The 18,616-nt window shown below is 44.0% G+C and overlaps 1 protein-coding gene across 4 annotated transcripts; it reads left to right on the top strand.

The window, feature by feature from the left end:
- The first annotated feature begins 2,366 nt into the window (after nt 1-2,366).
- On the top strand, nt 2,367-18,377 carry LOC132387778 (zinc finger protein 239-like). 4 transcript variants are annotated; one of them, XM_059960143.1, is made up of 3 exons: nt 2,367-2,473; nt 10,113-10,283; nt 15,505-18,377. In XM_059960143.1, exon 3 carries the CDS (start codon nt 15,904-15,906, stop codon nt 16,855-16,857), a length of 954 nt encoding a protein of 317 aa, XP_059816126.1. In that variant the 5' UTR covers nt 2,367-2,473; nt 10,113-10,283; nt 15,505-15,903; the 3' UTR covers nt 16,858-18,377. The 4 variants fall into 4 exon arrangements, with proteins under 4 accessions (XP_059816126.1, XP_059816128.1, XP_059816129.1 ...); XM_059960145.1 differs by having other exon boundaries at nt 2,379-2,473; nt 10,167-10,283; XM_059960146.1 differs by lacking the exon at nt 10,113-10,283 and having other exon boundaries at nt 2,383-2,473.
- Nucleotides 18,378-18,616: the final 239 nt, after the last annotated feature.

Raw genomic sequence — 18,616 nt, 5'->3', positions numbered from 1 at the left:
CGACCTTCCGCCTGGGCCACGAATTTATCAATCACCCCTTGTATGTCACACCTAATTTGTGTACCTGCTCCTTTCATGTACTGGGTAACTTCCTTGCACCATTCATGTGATGAGCACGTACACAAATTGGGCTTTTTATAATATCAAACTCTAAACAAAGAAATATATATGAATTCCAGAGCTCCACAGAAATACGGTGATAGTTAAGACATTAACAAGATTATAGCCAATCACTGCATTTCAGTATATAACTGGTACAATAAAACAAATAACACTTAATTTAATAATATGACAAAGTATTGCACAGTTGCATTCACTAATAATCATAAAATATAATTACCAAGCAAGTGGAGTAACGTCGTTTGCTTAGAAGCCATAGGGTTATAAGTGAGAAAAAATTAGTTTTGTATTAGCGAGTAATCCACGGACCACCACAGTCACGGCTCCAGGATTTCACCAAAAACTATCGAACATCTTATCTTAATGTTATTAGTGGCAGTCCCCACCCCCCCATCCACCAACCCCTGTCCCCAACCCCCACTTCTGTAAAATGCCCTCTATTTAATATGCGGCCGCTGTTAAATTCCCCGCTTGTTTAATTTGACTTTTTTTTACAGAGGTGCTGGAGTGGTGCTCCGGTGAGCTCCGGCAGCACTGCACCCCTGTTTCGATCCAAGTAACATGGCCCCGGGGATCAAGCTGCCCGGGTTTATGAGGTGTTGAGCGAGTATTTCTGGTCTGGGATCTAGTGTTTTTTTACAGAGGTGCTGGAGTGGTGCTCCGGTGAGGTCCGGAGGTGCTCTGCACCCCTGTTTAGATCCAAGTAACATGGCCCCGGGGATCAAGCTGCCCGGGTTTATGAGGTGTTGAGCGAGTATTTCTGGTCTGGGATCTAGTGTTTTTTACAGAGGTGCTGGAGTGTTGCTCCGGTGAGGTCCGGAGGTGCACTGCACCCCTGTTTAGATCCAAGTAAACTGGACCCGGGGATCAAGCTGCCCCGGTTTATGAGGTGTTGAGCGAGTGTTTCTGGTCTGGGATCTAGTGTTTTTTACAGAGGTGCTGGAGTGTTGCTCCGGTGAGGTCCGGAGGTGCACTGCACCCCTGTTTAGATCCAAGTAAACTGGACCCGGGGATCAAGCTGCCCCGGTTTATGAGGTGTTGAGCGAGTGTTTCTGGTCTGGGATCTAGTGTTTTTTTTCTGGAGTTTCTTTGGACGCAATGCAGCTAATCTGAGGAGAAAATGAGTTTGTATTCCATCCCTCACAAGGACAGGCTGTGAGTAAATGGGCTGTTCTGTGTTTGAACAAGTGGAAATAGATCTGGGGGGGGGGGGGTTCAGTGTTTGAACTGTGTTTGCAAATTCCTCCTTGCTGTCACCTGTCTGTCAGACAGTGGAAATCAAACAGACACTCAGGTTACTGGAGATCTGCACAAAAATGATAAATTTTGAATCCATTCTGACAAATGATTGTGAACCTGAATCTTTAAATTTGTTGCTATCCCCACAGCAGTTCCTTACTTTTGAGGGATTTTGGTGAATCCAGTTTCTTTTTATTGCTTTCACTCTGGAATGGTTTAAATCTCCTGATTGTCTGTTATGATTGGGATTGTGTTCAGTGCAGTTGTTGCTAACAAGGTACACGTGAATAATCTCAGGGATGATGGGCTTTATGTATGAGGAGCATTTGATGGTTCTGGGCCTGTGCTCAATGGAGTTCAGAGGGACGGTGGGAGTTGCGGAGGGATGTGTGGTTAAGTAAACCTACCGAATGCTGGAAAGCCTGGATACAGTGGACATGGAAAGGATGTTTCCATTAGACAGAGAGTCTGTGATCTGACAGCACAGGCTCAGAATAAAGATACTTCCCTTCAAAACTGTGATGAGAAAAACAATTTCAGCCAAAAGATGACTGATCTGTGGAATTTGTTGTCATAGAGGTTGGTTGAGGCTGCTATTTGGGTATATTTATGACAGAGATTAATATATTGATGATTGCTAAGTAGGTTCAGGGTTACAGAAGGAAGGCAGGAATATGGTGTTGGAATAAATCTCCGCCATGGTTGAGTGGTGGAGCAGACTCGATAGATCGAATCATCTAATTCTGTCCCGACATCTCATATCTTACCATGACTGAACAATGACTCCTTCCTATCCCATATCAGGTTCGGTGACGTGTCAGGGACAATTACAGATTTGTTCACTGAGACCGTTATATTTGTCTTCAATGTTTAGATTTCAGCAAGCAGAAATATTTTGTTCTCATTTGTATTGTTAACATGCTTCATTATCGTTCGTGTTAAAGTTAGACCTGCGGTGAGAGATTTATTGGAAGAAATACCCACAACTGGAAGCAAACCAAGAATGAAGATGAGGGAGCAGCAGCAAGCGAACCAGCACGAGGACTGAGAGCACCGACTAGAGAGAAACCCTTTTGACTCAGGGTTTCCATTGATTCAGTCGGGAACAAGTCTGGTGAGTCTCATTTACTCAAACACTGGTCCTTTAGACGTCACATGCCGTATATTCCGGAGTATAAGCCGACCCCCATTTTCAAGGTTAAAAAAGGGACTTTTTCATGTTACCTTTGTATAAGCTGTCCCCTTTTATAAAGGTTTTTGATTTAACCAGAAACAATGCCTGTACTCAGCTTTGCAGGATCCGGAACCTGAAAATTTTGTGAACCGGTACCTGCTAAGAAAACAGGCTTACACAGTGAAGAGCGTTATCAGCAAATTCTTAATAAATAAATCAGGGAGGAAACTTTTGGATTAGTTCACCAATGGTGAAGAAGCCTCTGAAATATTACCCCCACAAAACCATTTTGCACCGATCGTAATCTCGTTAAAACATAACACGGGGTGGCGGGATCAGTACATGTATTCAGTATTGAGTTTGCGACCGCCATGTACAAAAGATTAAAACGAGTGCGATATGGTGCTGGCTTCAAGCTGAAGGTTGTTGATTTTGCCAAAGGAACAAATAATTCTGCAGCTGCTAAGAAGTTTAGTGTAAACGAGAGAGAGTGAGAGAGTGGAGAAAGGCAGAGGACACGCTGAGGGAAATGCCAAAGATGAAATGTGCAAACCACGGGAAAACACGCCAGTGGCCAGAACTGGAAGAAAATGTCTTAGAGTGGGTGAATCACCAGCGATCATCCGGATACATTGTTACCAGAGAAATGATACGAGTTCAATGGGACGAAAAACACCATGAGGTCAGTGAAAATTTCAAAGCTACGCGAATTTGGTGCACCCGATTTATGAATAGACTCGATCTTGAGACAAAAAACAAAGATTACTCAGAAAATTCCTGCGAGGTGTTGTTGTTTACGTTCAAAATCGCTGCTGGATGGACAAAGTGGGTTAAAGAGGTGTGGCGTTGACATTCGGAAGGTTTTGGGAAGGAAAAGTCGCTACTTGTCTGGGACGTGTTCAAAGCGCACTTGTCAGGTGAGACAAAAGCAGCACTGAAAGCTGAAAACACAGAGATTGCAGTCATCCCCAGTGGTTTGATCTCCGTGCGCCAGCCACTAGATGTGATTTTAAACAAACCAAAGTTGAGAGTGGAATGAATTTGACTCAAAACAACCAATAAATCCGACCTGTCTTCCCTGTATTCGTTTTTCCAAAGTTGGCACCCTCTGTAACAGCCGACCTCCTAATTTTAGGACCAAAATTTGGGGCCTAATTCTCGGCTTATACACTGGAATTTATGGTATCTGTACAAAATAAAGTAGGGAATAGTTGAGGTGAGAATGAATGTATCAGTTAAGTCTCTCAGACCCAGTTGCAATAATGTACTGTCAGTGTCCGAGCTCTTTTAAGTCACTCACATTCCCTCAGTGTTTGCTCATTTGAAGAACTTGTATCTTCTGAAGTAGCTTTTGGTTAGTTCTGAGTGTGGAGAGGTAAAGAGGGGTGTTTATATTTACTATCCTGCAAAAAGAAGTAATTGTTTACAATTACTTGATGCAGACTCACTGCCCATACCCTGTACATTCTCAACCAGATTATTGACATAGATGACAAGTAGCAATGGGTGTCACCCTGGGGAGCTCCAGGAGGCACGGGCCTTGACTCCAATAAACAGCCTCCCATCATCACCAACACACACAAAATGCTGGTGGAACACAGCACAGCAGGCCAGACAGCATCTATAAGGAGAAACACTGTCGACCACTGGTCCTTCCCCCCTCCCCCTTTCTTTCTCCCTCGGCCTCCCGTCCCATTATCCTCTCCCTTCTCCAGCTCCGTATCACTTTCGCCAATAATGTTTCCAGCTCTTAGCTTTATCCCACCCCCTCTGGTCTACTCCTATCATTTCGCATTCTCCCTACTACTTTCAAATCTCTTAGTATCTTTCCTTTCAGTTAGTCCTGACGAAGGGTCTCGGCCCAAAACGTCGACAGTGCTTCCCCTTATAGATGCTGCCTGGCCTGCTGTGTTCCACCAGCATATTGTGTGTGTTGTTTGAATTTCCAGCAACTGCAGATTTCCTTGTGTTTGCTCCCATCATCACCATCTGCTTCCTACCATCGAGCTGTTCCCAGACTCTGGGCTCTGTGACAAACACAATGGTAGCAGCAAAATTAGACAGTGATTAATATAAAGAGAGATTTGTTGTTTCCTGAAAGTTGTCTGATGCAATGGACCAGATCCGTCCTTGCTTACAACTAAATTTGCCCTAGAACGCATCCTCCCGGGTCACACTGTGTCCGATAACCCACGTCCCCAACCTCCCTCACCCCGTCAGTAGCCCCACAACATTCCCACCATTTACCCCACACCCATCCATGTAGACAGATCCTCGTCACCGACATCCACTCTCACAACTTGGGGAACCACAACGAACTGATCCTACATTCCCGGCCCAGACGGTGCAGCCGCCTGGCTCGGTCCAGGCCCTTTCCCACTGCAACCGCCCTTCGATTTACACAAACCCGAGATCAGCTCCTTCCTCATCGCCGCCCAACCAGGCTCAGAGCTCGTTAAGAAGCCTCATGTGGCACTTTGTCAAAGGTCTGAAAATCCACGTACACAATATCTACCAATTCTCCTTTGGCCACCCTGCTTATTATTTCTCAAAGCATTCCACCAAATTTATCAGGCAACCCTTCATTGCCTATTCCAATGGGGGTGATCCTGAGGCTGAGCCAGGATCCTCAAGTGTGGCACAAAGTCGGCCAAGTAGCAACAACCACTCCAACTCTCGTCCCCCTTCGAGAACCTGTCTGGTAGGGTGTGGTTCCATGCCGCTGCCCTGTTCTTTCTCCCAGCATCCAGGGGTAGGCCCTATTTCCACAAACCCAATAAGCTCCATTTAGTGGTCCAGGGGTATCATAAGCTTGACTCTTGGTACAGTTACTACTTCCCACTTGATTGGGTGCACTCTCGTTCTAGTTACACCAACAAGTAGTACTAGCCACTGCTGGAGATGTAACTCTTATCCCCGGCCATAGCTTGGAGGGGTCTTGTGGAGGAGATCTACGACTCCAACCCTCAAAGCAACACCATCCCCAGTCTCAACTTCCAGACCTGGATATGGTGCCATTGACAATGCTACCATTACGGCTATCAGAAAACACCAGATCTGAATTTACTTCGCTAGTATTCAGGGCACCACTGACATGGGGATCATAGTCTGACCCTGTTGGGGAATTTCATCACATACCCAACATGCTCCCCGCTCTACGTGCTTAGCGTAGGTGTGGTAGAGGGACAGGAAACTGTTAAACTGGGGGCCTCCCAAGACAGGGGCAGGTTCCCTTAGGGTCATTAAAATCAGCATTAACCAGTACATCATTCAGTCTTATCAGTTCCGCCAGTAACGTGTTTACAGTCCGTTCGATGTATCCACCGGAGCTGCCTTTCCACCATCACTGCAGGAGGTGTTGTCAGTAGCACTTGGTACAGTCCTCTCCACCTCGGTCCCAACTTCTTATCATCCCAGTTCTTGAGCAGAACAAAATCTCTAGGCTGGATGGTGGAGAAGTCACCTTTAGTTGGGGTTTCGTCGTCTCGATAGGCCTGTCGTACCTGTGAATGCAAGCTTTGGAGAGTGTTAGTTACTTTGCATAAATATTTTCCCATCTCCTCCCCCAAGGTATGCATATCCAATGTTGCAGGTAAGCTCTCAGGGAGGAGCGGCAGACAAGGTCGGGGTCCCCATGGGGTTCTCATGGGCTTCCTGTAGATGATTTCTGCCGGTGATAGCCCTGTCTAACTTGATGGCGTGATTCTCATATGGAATAGGACTAAGGGTAAAACCTTCAATCAGTTCAATCCAGTTTCTTGTGTAGGTTTTGCCAACTTACCTTTCAAAGTACCATTGGCTCGTTCCAATGTCGCTGCGTTCAGATGATGGGTGCAGTGGAACTGCTGTTTTATAGCAAGTTCTTTACAGATTTCCTCATTTATTTTGGCCCATTGTCCTAGCTTATCACTTCTGGAAGTCCATAGTGTGGAGTTATTCAGCAATATTTTCACAACAGTCATCGTGGTATTATGAGTTGTAGGAACAGCTCAGCCTTCTGGGCGGTGACGGCCGCTTCAAAAGTGGCCTGCTCAATTACACTGGCATGCAAAAGTTTGGGCACCCCTGGTCAAAATTTCTGTTACTGTGAGTAGTTAAACGAGTAAAATTTGAACTGATTTCCAAAAATGGTGACACATTTCTTTAATATTTTAAGCAAGAAAGCTTTTTCATTTCCTTCTTTTACAGTTTCAAAATAACAAAAAAGGCAAAGGGCCCAAAGCAAAGGTTTGGGCACCCAGCATGGTCAGTATTTAGTAACACCCCCTTTGGCAAGTGTCACCGCTTCTAAATGCTTTTTGTAGCCAGCTAACAGTCTTTCAATTCTTGTTTGAGGGATTTTCGCCCATTCTTCCTTTGCAAAAGGATTCTAGTTCTGTGGATTCTTGAGCTGTCTTGCATGCACTGATCTTTTGAGGTCTATCCACAAATCCTCGATGATGTTTAGGTCAGGGGAATGTGAGAACCATGGCAAAACCTTCAGCTTGCACCTCTTGAGGTAGTTCATTGTGGATTTTGAGTTATGTTTAGGATCATTATCTTTTTGTAAAAGCCATTCTCTTTTCATCTTCGGCTTTTTTACGGACAGTATGATGTTTGCTTCCAGAATTTGCTGGTATTTAATTTAATTAATTCTTCTCTTTACCAGTAAAAGGTTCTTGCAATTAAGGGAAGTACAGTTCTCATACCAGGCAGTGATGCAGCCAGTCAGGATGCTCTGAATTGTGTTCCTTTAGAAAGTCCTTAGGTTTTGTGTCCCCATCCCAAACTTCTTCAGCCATCTGAGGTGAAAGAGGCACTGTGCTTTTTTCACAACACAGCCAGTATATGCAGACCATGTGAGATCCTTGGTGACGTTTGTGCCATGGAACTTAAAGTTGTTCACCCTCTCAAACCCAGATCCATTGATATCAATAGGGGTTAGCCTGTCTCCATTCCTTCTGTCCAGATTCCAAATGAGCTGAAGACAGGGATTTATGATATTCTAGCCATTATTGGGACTTGGTTGCACCCAACAGTCTGAGCGATTTGGAGGAACAAATTTGTAGAGAGGTCCCAGACCATGCCAAGAAACAAAGGTAGATATTGACTGGGACTCCCATGCTGTAAAAGGAATAGATGGGGTAGAGTTTGTCAAATGTGGCCTTAATCACTACCTAGAATTCCTGACGTATAAGTGTGCAATAAGCTGTTAGGAAATGATCCATGGCTGGTGACTGCAATTAGAGATCATAATGCCATGAAATTGAAAGTAAATAAGGAAAAAGAGAGTTCTGGATCACGGGTTGAGATTCTCAATTGCAGAAAGGTCAATTTTGATGGTATCAGAAAGGATCTGACAAGTGTGGTTTGGGACAGGTTGCTTTCTGGCAAAGGAGTACTTGGTAAGTGGGAGCCTTCAGAAGTGAAATTTTGAGGGTGTAGAGTGTGTATGTGTCTGTCAAAATAAAAGGTGAAAGGTAACTGGTGCAGGGAACCTTGGTTCTCAAGAGATATTGAAGCCCCAGATATTTTGTTCCTCTAAATGCCTCAGACTGTTGGGTGCTGCCAAGGCTCTTTAATGACTGACTCATTAATCATCATTCTATGTCCTAAACTCAACTGACTTGTTTTTCGGTCTTCTGTTGGTTTCTCAAAGCTTCCCAATTGTTTTTGCTCTTTTGTTTGCTCTCTCTTTGGCTTTTATGTTGGCCTTGGCTCATTTCAGCTTTGGTTGCGTCCTCCTGCCTTTCCAATGCTTCAATTTCTTTGGGATGTATCGATCACTCATCTCCTGAATTGTTCCCAGAAACTCCAGCCATTGCTGCTGCGTTGTCACTCCTACCTTTTCCCTTCCATATATATAACCATATAACAATTACAGCACGGAAACAGGCCATCTCGTCCCTTCTAGTCCGTGCCGATGCTAACACTCACATAGTCCCACTGGCCCGCACTCAGCCCATAACCCTCCATTCCTGTCCATATACCTATCCAATTTTACTTTAAATGACAATACCAAACCTGCCTTTACCACTTCTACTGGAAGCTCGTTCCACACTCTCTGAGTAAAGAAATTCCCCCTCGTGTTACCCTTAAACTTTTGCCCCCTAACTCTCAAATCATGTCCTCTTGTTTGAATCTCCTATACTCTCATTGGAAAAAGCCTATCCACATCAACTCAATATATCCCCATTATTTTAAATACCTCTATCAAGTCCCCCCTCAACCTTCTACGCTCCAAAGAATAAAGACCTAACTTGTTCAGCCTTTCCCTGTAACTTAGGTGCTGAAACCCAGGTAACATTCTAGTAAAGCTTCTCTGTACTCTCTCTGTTTTGTTGATATCTTTCCTATAATTCAGTGACCAGAACTGTACACAATACTCCAAATTTGGCCTTACCAATGCCTTGTACAATTTTAACATTACATCCCATTTCCTATACTCAATGCTCTGATTTATAAAGGCCAGCATACCAAAAGCTTTCTTCACCACCCTATCCACATGAGATTCCACCGTCAGGGAACTTGGCACCACTATTCCTAGATCACTCTGTTCTACTGCATTCTTCAATGCCCTACCATTTACTACGTATGTCCTATTTGGATTATTCCTACCAAAATGTAGCACCTTACACTTATCAGCATTAAGCTCCATCAGCCATCATTCAGCCCACTCTTTTAACTGGCCTAAATCTCTCTGCAAGCTTTGAAAACCTACTTCATTATCCACAACGCCACCTACCTTAGTATCATCTGCATATTTACTAATCCAATTTACCACCCCATCATTTTCCAGAATGTTTGTTGTAAAGCTGTGAACAGTAGGCCTGTGTACGTTCCCTGAACATATATCACCAACAAGAACCCATCCTCGGTTCAGCTTCTGTGCAAAGGGTGCTTTGCCATGACCACTGATATCCTTCCTGACCTTGTGTGCTGTGAGGATATCTCTACCAAGGCAAAGTGGGATTTGGCCTGTATCATCTACAGGTGGGATCTGTTTGGCACAACACTTAAGGTTCTAGAGAGCAGCCTCAGGCGTTGGTATTTCTTTCTGACTGTCTGGAATGTCATTACACTGAATTAGTGTTGGAAGTGTAAGAGTAATGTCACCATTCAATGCTTCAATCTGATAATCTCTCTCTCTTCTAGCTGATCTCTCCATTAGGCTACTACAGGTGTTCAAGATGTAGGATGAAGAATCACAATGGATAGCAAACAGATCAGTGAACACTGACCAGGCTAAGGATCTGTTGCTCTGGTCTTTGAGCATAACATACACCTTGAAAGCATTCTCTTGTTGCCCTTTAGGATACTCTTGAACTAGGCGTATCTTCAAACAGGATTTAGTGGCTAGACTGCTGTTACAAACCTTGCGTCCCTCTTAAAAGGGCAAGCAAATCAATCACCTCCTGCTGTGTATGTCTGACCTTAATTTTGAACAGTAGCCAATCATATATACTGTCTCATGGATGTTGGGATATCCTTAGTAGAGGAGGAGCTTAGGAGAACGAAGGTGCCTAATGGCGACTCCTTTGCTGGCATCTTCAGAAACAGCTCTATTTCTATCTTTAATATCTCTATTTTTCCCTTCCAGGGTACTTTTGAAGACCCTGAGCTGGAGTTACACCCTGACTTTGGTTCTTTGCAGGAATTCAACCAGCTGTCAGTGTCACACAACTATATGATATGCCAAGAACAAGGCTTAGAAGACTACCTTGTCTTCAGGGTTCCAGGATTTTGAGGCTCTGGAGGTGGATGGACAATTGTAAGGAACAATGCAATAGGCTGTAAAACATAATTTTCCTGAACTGTATTGAAGAATCATGTAAACATTGTAAAAAGTCTATATAGTTCTGTTCGCAGAGGGTAAGAAAAATTATTGCGTTCCAAAGGTGTCAGCTTGGCTTATCCTTGCCACTATGTTAGAATCTCAATTGCCTGAGCAGACACTTAAGCAATCCTGACATTTCAGAGCGATACGGGGAGAACGCCATAATGCCAGAAGTGCTCTCTTTCAAAACTAAATCTATACTTGCTTTTTCAGGCAAATGTAACAAATGCCATAACCTTTTGTCTAGTGGGAAATCCTTCTCTCTTTCTAAACCAATCTCTGTTCCTCAACCAAAATCACTAACAGATTATCTGCCCTGGTTGTTTTCGTTCCCTACGTTACAACTGACTACATTTCAACAGTACAGTGGATTCCAGTTAATCGGGATATATCAGGACCAGTAAATTTTAACCATATAACAATCACAGCACGGAAACAGGCCATCTTGGCCCTCCTAGTCCGTGCCGAATCGTTAATCTCACCTAGTCCCACCTACCCGCACTCAGCCGATAACCCTCCACTCCTTTCCTGTCCATATACCTATCCAATTTTACCTTAAATGACACAACTGAACTGCCCTCTACTACTTCTACAGGAAGCTCATTCCACACAGCTATCACTCTTTGAGTAAAGAAATACCCCCTCGCGTTTCCCTTAAACTTCTGCCCCCTAACTCTCAAATCATGTCCTCTAGTTTGAATCTCCCCTACTCTCAATGGAAACAGCCTGTTCACGTCAACTCTATCTATCCCTCTCAAAATTTTAAATACCTCGATCAAATCCCCCCTCAACCTTCTACGCTCCAATGAATAGAGACCTAACTTGTTCAACCTTTCTCTGTAACTTAATTGCTGAAACCCAGGTAACATCCTAGTAAATCGCCTCTGCACTCTCTCTAATTTCCAAACAAGTTCGGCCAGCTTCTCTGTCATAGAAACATGTTGAAGTTCAGTATGGAAACAGACTATTTGCCCATCTAGTCAATGCTGAAAGTACATTCAAGCTGTCTAATGCATCTACCTGCACTGGGACCATCGCCCTCCAAACACCTACCATCTAGGCTCCCTTCCAAACTTCTTTGAAACGGTGAATCCGAGCTGGCGTGCACCACTTGTGCTGGCATTTCACTCTGCACTCTCATGGCCAATTCATTGAAGAGATTTTCCACATGTTCCCCATAAATTTTCACCTCCCCACTTACCCATAACCTCTGGTTGTTGTCACACTTAACATCATTTGAAAAGCCTGCTTGAATTTAGCCGTTCTATATCCTTATATTTTGTCTACACTGAAACATAGAAAACCTACATTACGATACATGCCTTTTGGCCCACAAAGCCGGGCCAAACATATCCTTACCTTAGAATTACCTAGGCTTACCCATAGCCCTCTAATTTTCTGAGCTCCATGTATCCATCCAGGACTCTCTTAAAGGACCCTTTCATTTCCGCCTCCACCACCGCCACTGGCAGCCAATTCCACACACTCACCACTCTCTGTGTAAAAAAAAACTAACTTCTGTACTTCTAACAAATCTTCAAAGCAAAGAATATTTTCCTTTTTTTATGTTTAGAGCCTTTTTTTAGGTGTATAAGATGATGAGGGGCATTGATCGTGTGGATAGTCAGAGGCTTTTTCCCAGGGCTGAAAAAGCTAACACAAGGAGGCATAGTTTTAAAGTGCTTGGAAATGGGTACCGAGGGGATATCGGGTAAGTTTTTCACACCGAGAGTGATGCATGCATGGAATGTACTGCTAGCAGCGGTGGTAAAGGCGGATAAAATAGGGTTTTTTTTAACAGCTTCTTAGTTAGGAACATGGAGCTTAGAGAAATAGAGGACTATGCACTAGGGAAATTCTACGCAGTTTGTAGAGTACGTTACATGGTTGGCACAACATTGTGGGCTGAATGGCCTGGAATATGCTGTAGACATCTATGCTCTATGTTGAACAGCAAAATAACTTTTCTTCTTTAATTGGTACAGGGTCCACGATTTTAATGCCGCTTTTTCACACTCCCTTAGACGCTTTGTCCATCTCCTGAGTAAATAGAGATGAAAAAATATTTAACATCTCCCCCATCTGCTTTGGTTCCACACATGGATTGCATTCCGGTCTTCCAGAGGACCAACTTTCTGCCTTACAATCCTTTTGCTCTTAATCTGTCTCTGGAAGCCCTGAGGATTATCCTTCATCTTTTCTGCGACAACAACCTCATGCTGTTCTTTAGCCATCCTGATTTATTGCTTATGTGTCCTCTTGAATTTTTTATACTCCATTAGAACCTGCCTGCCTATCCCTGTTATGCAACTTCATTTTGTGCTTCACCAGGGTCTCCATATCTCTTGAAATCCAAGGTTCCCTACAATTTCTATCTTTACCTTTTATTCTGAGAAGCACATACCCACTTTGTACTTTCAAAATTTCGCTTTGAAGGCCTCCCACTGACCAAGCACACCTTTGCCATAAAGCAGCCTGTCCCAGTCCACAGTTGCCAGATCCTAGTGTCTTAATTCCAGGTGTTGATCCATGCCCTGAACACATCCACCTTTCCTACGCTGCTCCTTGTATTGAAATATACAGGGCTGAGCATATTCACTGCATCATGCTCAACGTTTTTCATTCCTGACCTTGTCTGAGGACAGAACAACATCTGTCTCCACAAACTCTCCACTATCTGTTCTGTTATTCAGGCTCCCATTCCCCCTGCAACTTTAGTTTCACAGACCCCACCCACCGTGCAGCACTGGCAAGCATTACCAGTGGGATATCAGACACATTCTTGTTTCGTTCCCCAAACTCATGAATCTTCTATCACCCCTTTGGCTTTCCTCTCCCAGTTCAATAACAAGGAGTTGCATACCAGGTACAGTCAAATAGGAACAAATGGGATACTTATGAAGTACAGGAAATTCAAGTGAACACTTATGAAAGAAATAAAAGAAGGCATGAGGTTGCCCCAGCAGACAAGGTGAAGGAGAATCCTCAGGGATTGTGCAAATATGTTAAGAGCAAAAAGATTGCAAGGGAAAATAATGAATCCTCCTGAAGTTCAGAATGGTAATCAATATGAGGAGACAAAATATATGGGGGAGATTTAAAATATTATATTTACATCTATATTTACTCAGGAGATGGACACAGCATCTATAGAAGTGAGGCAAAGCAGCATTAACTTCACGGACCCTGGACAGATTACAGAAGTGGAGGTGTTTGCTGTCTTAAGGCAAAATAGTGTGGATATATTCCCTGGACCTGACAGGTTGTTCCCTGGAACCCTGCAGAAACCAAGTACAGAAATTGTCGGGGCTCAAGCACATCCTCAGTGACAAGTGAGGTACTGGAGGATTGGATGTTCCCAATGTTGTTGCTAATGTTGTTCCGCTGCTCAAGAAAGGCTCTAATAATAAACGAGGAAATTATACATCGGTGACCTTGACATCCGTCGTGGGAAAGTTATTGGAACGTATGTGCAGGAAACAGATGTATAAGTATTTGGATAGATGTGGATTAATTAAGGATAGGCAGCATGGCTTTGTGCATGGTAGGTCATGTCTAACCAGTCTTATAGAGTCTCTCGAGGAAGTTATCAGGAAAGTGGATGAAGGCAAGGCAACGGATGTTGTCTACATGGACTTTAGCAAGGCACTTGACAAAGTCTCACATGGGAGGTGGGTCAACAAGGTTCAGTCACTCAGTATTCAAGATGAGATAGTAAATTGGACGAGACACTGTCTTTGGGAGAAGCCAGAGTGTGGTAGCAGATGGTCGCCTCCCTGACTGGAGGCCTGTGATTAGTGGTGTGCCACAGGGATCAGTGCTGAGTCTGATGTTGTTTGTCATCTATATCAGTAATCTGGATGATGGTGTGGTTAGCTGGATCAGCAAATTTGTGGATGACACCAAGTCTGGTGGTGTAGTGTTCAGAGAGGAAGACTGTCATGGCCTGCACTGTGAACTGGACCAGCTGCAAAGACCAGGGTAGGTCTGACACAGTGACTGGTCGGGCACTGAGGAGTGTTGTAGAAGAAAGGGATTTGGGAATACAGGTCTATATTTCACTGAAAGTAGTGTCACAGATCGATAGGGACAGAATGAAAGATTTCGTCACATTGGCCTTCATAAACCGACGTACTGAGTACAGGAGATGGACGTTATGTTGACTTTGTACAAGACATTGGTGAGGCCTAATTTGGAGTATTGTGTGCGGTTTTGGTCACCTGCCTACATGAAAGATGTAAAAGAGGTTCCGAGAGTTCAGAGAAAATTCACAAGGATGTTGCCAGGTCTGGAGCACTTGGGTTACAAGGAGAGGCTGAACAGGTCAGGACATTATTTCTTGGAATATAGAAGATTGAGTGGAGATTTGTTTGTGAAAGAAGGGCATAGATAGGGTAAATGCCAGTTTGCTTTTTTCCATTCAGATGGGGTGAGACTACAACCAGAGGCCATGGGTTAAGTGTGAAAGGTGAAACGTTAAGGGAAACTTGAGGGGAAACATCTTGACACTGTTGATCATCTGGGTGTGGAATGAGTAGTCAGCACATGTGGTGCATGCGTGCTTGATTTCAACATTTAAGAGGTTCGTATAGTACCTGGATAGTAGGGCTACGGGAGTAGACTGTTTCAATGGTTCAACATAAGCTAGATGGGCCAAAGGGCCTGTGTCTGTATTGTATTTTTCCATGACTGTGACAAGTGCCTGAAATAATACTAACATTCACTCGAATTCTGTGCTGACCAACAATCCTGTACAGCTGAGTGGGAGATATTCACATGGCATTAAAACTGTGGCCGTTTAAATTAACAGTACATCAAAGAAATTCCATCTACGTGACAAGAAAGACTATTTGTGTGAGACTGTTTCAGTTCCTGTGGGGCCAGGCAGCCATACAGCTCAGTGGCAACAGGGAATGACACCAATGGAGAGAGTCAAACTGAGCCAGGTCACAGATTGGAGACGGCAGAAATGTCCCATTCTTACAGAGACAGGAAGAGCATCAAAGAGTTTGATGGTCATTCCTGAACCCAGCACTGTGCCCAGTTAGAACCTCACTGTAACAGTGTGATGCCAGATTACACCTTGACAATTCGAGTGATCTCGTCTGAAATTTTGACCTATACCCATTGATGGATTTTGTAAATCTTTTTACAGGTTAAAAACAACAAGGAATTTGTCTATGGGAATTCAAACACAACACACCAGTTTTGCTGTCTCTGTCCAGATATTTTAGGAGTGGAGCAAGGGATTCAATCGACCATCCTTCCTACTCAGACTGTGGAGAGTGATTTGCTCAATCATCTGACCGACTGGCATGCCCATCATCTTACACATGGGAGAACCCACTCAGACAGTGGGATTGGATTCAGTTGGTCATCACAACTGAAGGTACATCAGCAAGTTCACACTGGGGCAAGGCCATTCACCTGTTCTGTGTGTGAGAAGGGATTCAGAAGGTCTTCCCACCTGTGGACACACCAGTCAGTTCACACTGGGCAGAGGCTGGTCAGCCGCTGAAGTTATAGGGAAAGATTCACTTGGTCATCTGACCTAATGGCTCACCAGCGAGTTCACACCAGGGAGCAGCTGTTCACCTGCATGGACTGTGGGAAGGGATTCACTTCTTCATCTCAACTGAAGCTACATCAGCGAATTCACACTGGGGAGAAGCCGTTCACCTGCTCAGACTGTGGGAAGACATTCACTCAGTCAGCCCACCTAAAGAGACACCAGAGTGTTCACACTGGAGAGAAGCCATTCACCTGCTCAGTCTGTGAGAAGGGATTCATTCAATCATCTGACCTACAGATACACCAGACAGTTCACACTGGGGAGAGGCCATTCACCTGCTCAATCTGTGGGAAGACATTCAGTCAGTCATCCTACCTACAAAGACACCAGCGAGTTCACACCGGGGAGAAGCCTTTCACCTGCTCAGAATGTGGGAAGGGATTCTCTCGATCATCCAATCTACAGAGTCACCAGCGAGTTCACACTGGAGAGAGGCCATTCAGCTGCCCACACTGTGGGAAGGGATTCTCTCTGGCATGTCACCTACTGAGACACCAGACAGTTCACACTGGAGAGAGGCCATTCACCTGCTCAGACTGTGGGAAGGGATTCAGTCAGTCATCAAACCTAATGGCTCACCGACGAATTCACACTGGGGAGAGGCCGTTCACCTGCTCAGACTGTGGGAAGGGATTTACTTGCTCAGCCCAACTGAAGATACACCAGTCAGTTCACACTGGGGAGAGGCCATTCACCTGCTCAGTCTGTGGGAAAGGATTCACTTGCTCATCTCACCGACTGAGACATCAGTCAGTTCACAATGCTGAGAGGCAGTTCAGCTGCTCAGAATGTGGGAAGGGATTCACTCGGTCATCTTCCTTATTGGCACACCAGCGAGTTCACACTGGGGAGAGACCATTCACCTGCTGTAAATGTGGGAAGGGATCCCGCCGATCAACTCATGTACAGAGACACCAGCGAGATCACACTGGGTAGAGGCTGATCACCTGCTCAGACATTGGGAAGAATTTCTCTCAGACATCTCCGCCAAATGTGCATCATTGAGTTCACACTGTGAAGAGGCCGTTCACCTGCTGTGAATGTGGGAAGGGATTCACTCAGTAATCTAACCTTGTGACACACTGCTGGGTTCACACTGGGGAGAAAGTTTTAGTAAGCTTCATGCTGGAGATTTGCCCATCACCGTTGCGGAATGCAATTTCAAGAGTGACTGTCGGTGATGAGCTCTGCAATTATTGATGCTGCTCCCCACACCCAGTTCTGTACCCTGGTCACTGGGCATGGCAGGAGTTTCTTCTGCTGCACATTCACCTTTAATAGGACTGGAGTTTAATATTGTGGGTCTGAGACAAATAATTAGTTCTATTTTAAACTCTGTCTCCAGTACTTAGTGAATTTATAACACAGCTAGAGTACAGTAGAGTCAATTCAGGCTGGTTGAACCCTGCCAGTGATTCAGTTCTATGACAGTCCTTTGAAATCCTCCAATTTCTGGGGTGAAGAGGAATGACATTGGCAGTTAACCCCCTTATTCAGGGCTCATTTCCACATTATAGGTCATTTTCCCTGCTTCTAAAGGGTTGTTAGAAAACACCACTGTCCTGTAAAGGCTGAAAGCAGAATGGGAAACCATTAGTTCAACCAAGTGGGGTTAGAAACCAGAGGCTGGTCTGCACAGGGCAGAGTTTGGGGCTTTGGATGATGGTCGGGTTAAGACCGTATGATGAGGAGAAGGGAACCAGCAACGGGGCGGACAACGAATGACAGAGTAGCAACATTTGGAAGCTAATTGACAGAGATAATAATTCAATTGTCTGACTGATGACACAAATAATGCCTGTGGTGAGGTACTCCATTGGTTGAGGAACTAGTGTGTTCAGAATAGTTTTTCCTATTGAGGGAGTTGTTCCTGCTTGCTTATCCTGTAATATTATATCCATTTGGTTATTATGGATTGTCCTATCTGCAATAATGTATTGATTATCCTATAGTTTGTAAGATTTTGACTCTAAAACTGGATCAGGCCTAAATTCATGGTGCTATAATGAAGTTATGGTGGTCATGAATGGGTTTGTATTTTAAAGCAAGATTTTGGTGAATGATATTTACCACCTGATTGTACCTTTGTAAGCAATCAGATTGAGTTAAACTGCTGATCCTGGAATGTGTTGGATTGTGTCTGGTTTCTCGTGGCATTTTCTGCATTTATTGCATTGTTTGTTTGTCTTTTATGTATTTCCGTTTATTTTAAAATGTAATTCCCCAAGGCACCCCTTTTTCTGGGAAGAGGTCTCCAACTCAGAGTCGGGCGCTCGATGCTTCCTTGTCACCATCTGGTCTGCTCAGATCATTGGGATGTCTCCCATGGAGGGTCATACTCATTCCACTGGTTAATGTTTTCTTCCATAGTGATGATTCATTTTTCTGAGTTGGCCTTTCATTTAAGTTTTCTGGTCTGTATTTCAAATCAGATTTGTATATACCTGTCTGGTGTGCTGAATCCAGTTTATTTTGTATGAAAATGTATACTTTAGAAATCTTATCAGACATTTGATTTTTTTAAATGACTATTATAGCTCTTCCCAGTTCTGTCCTCGGTAATTTTCATCTAAGTGGTAAATAGGGTTTTCTGAATTTGTCATTTCAGTTCCTGTTTTTCTTTGTGAAGTTTCCAGATTGGAATGGGACTAAGGTATTTTGAAAAAAATAATACACTAATATGGATATAACAAAC

This window comes from Hypanus sabinus, unplaced genomic scaffold (assembly GCF_030144855.1).
Source record: "Hypanus sabinus isolate sHypSab1 unplaced genomic scaffold, sHypSab1.hap1 scaffold_220, whole genome shotgun sequence".
NCBI lineage: Eukaryota > Metazoa > Chordata > Chondrichthyes > Myliobatiformes > Dasyatidae > Hypanus > Hypanus sabinus.
Note: the sequence above shows the minus strand (reverse complement) of the source record. Positions and strands in the feature narration are given on the sequence as shown.

Bases quoted from the DNA above. Each gene is read 5' to 3' on its own strand.
- LOC132387778 (XM_059960143.1), top strand. From the start codon at position 15,904: ATGGCTCACCAGCGAGTTCACACCAGGGAGCAGCTGTTCACCTGCATG.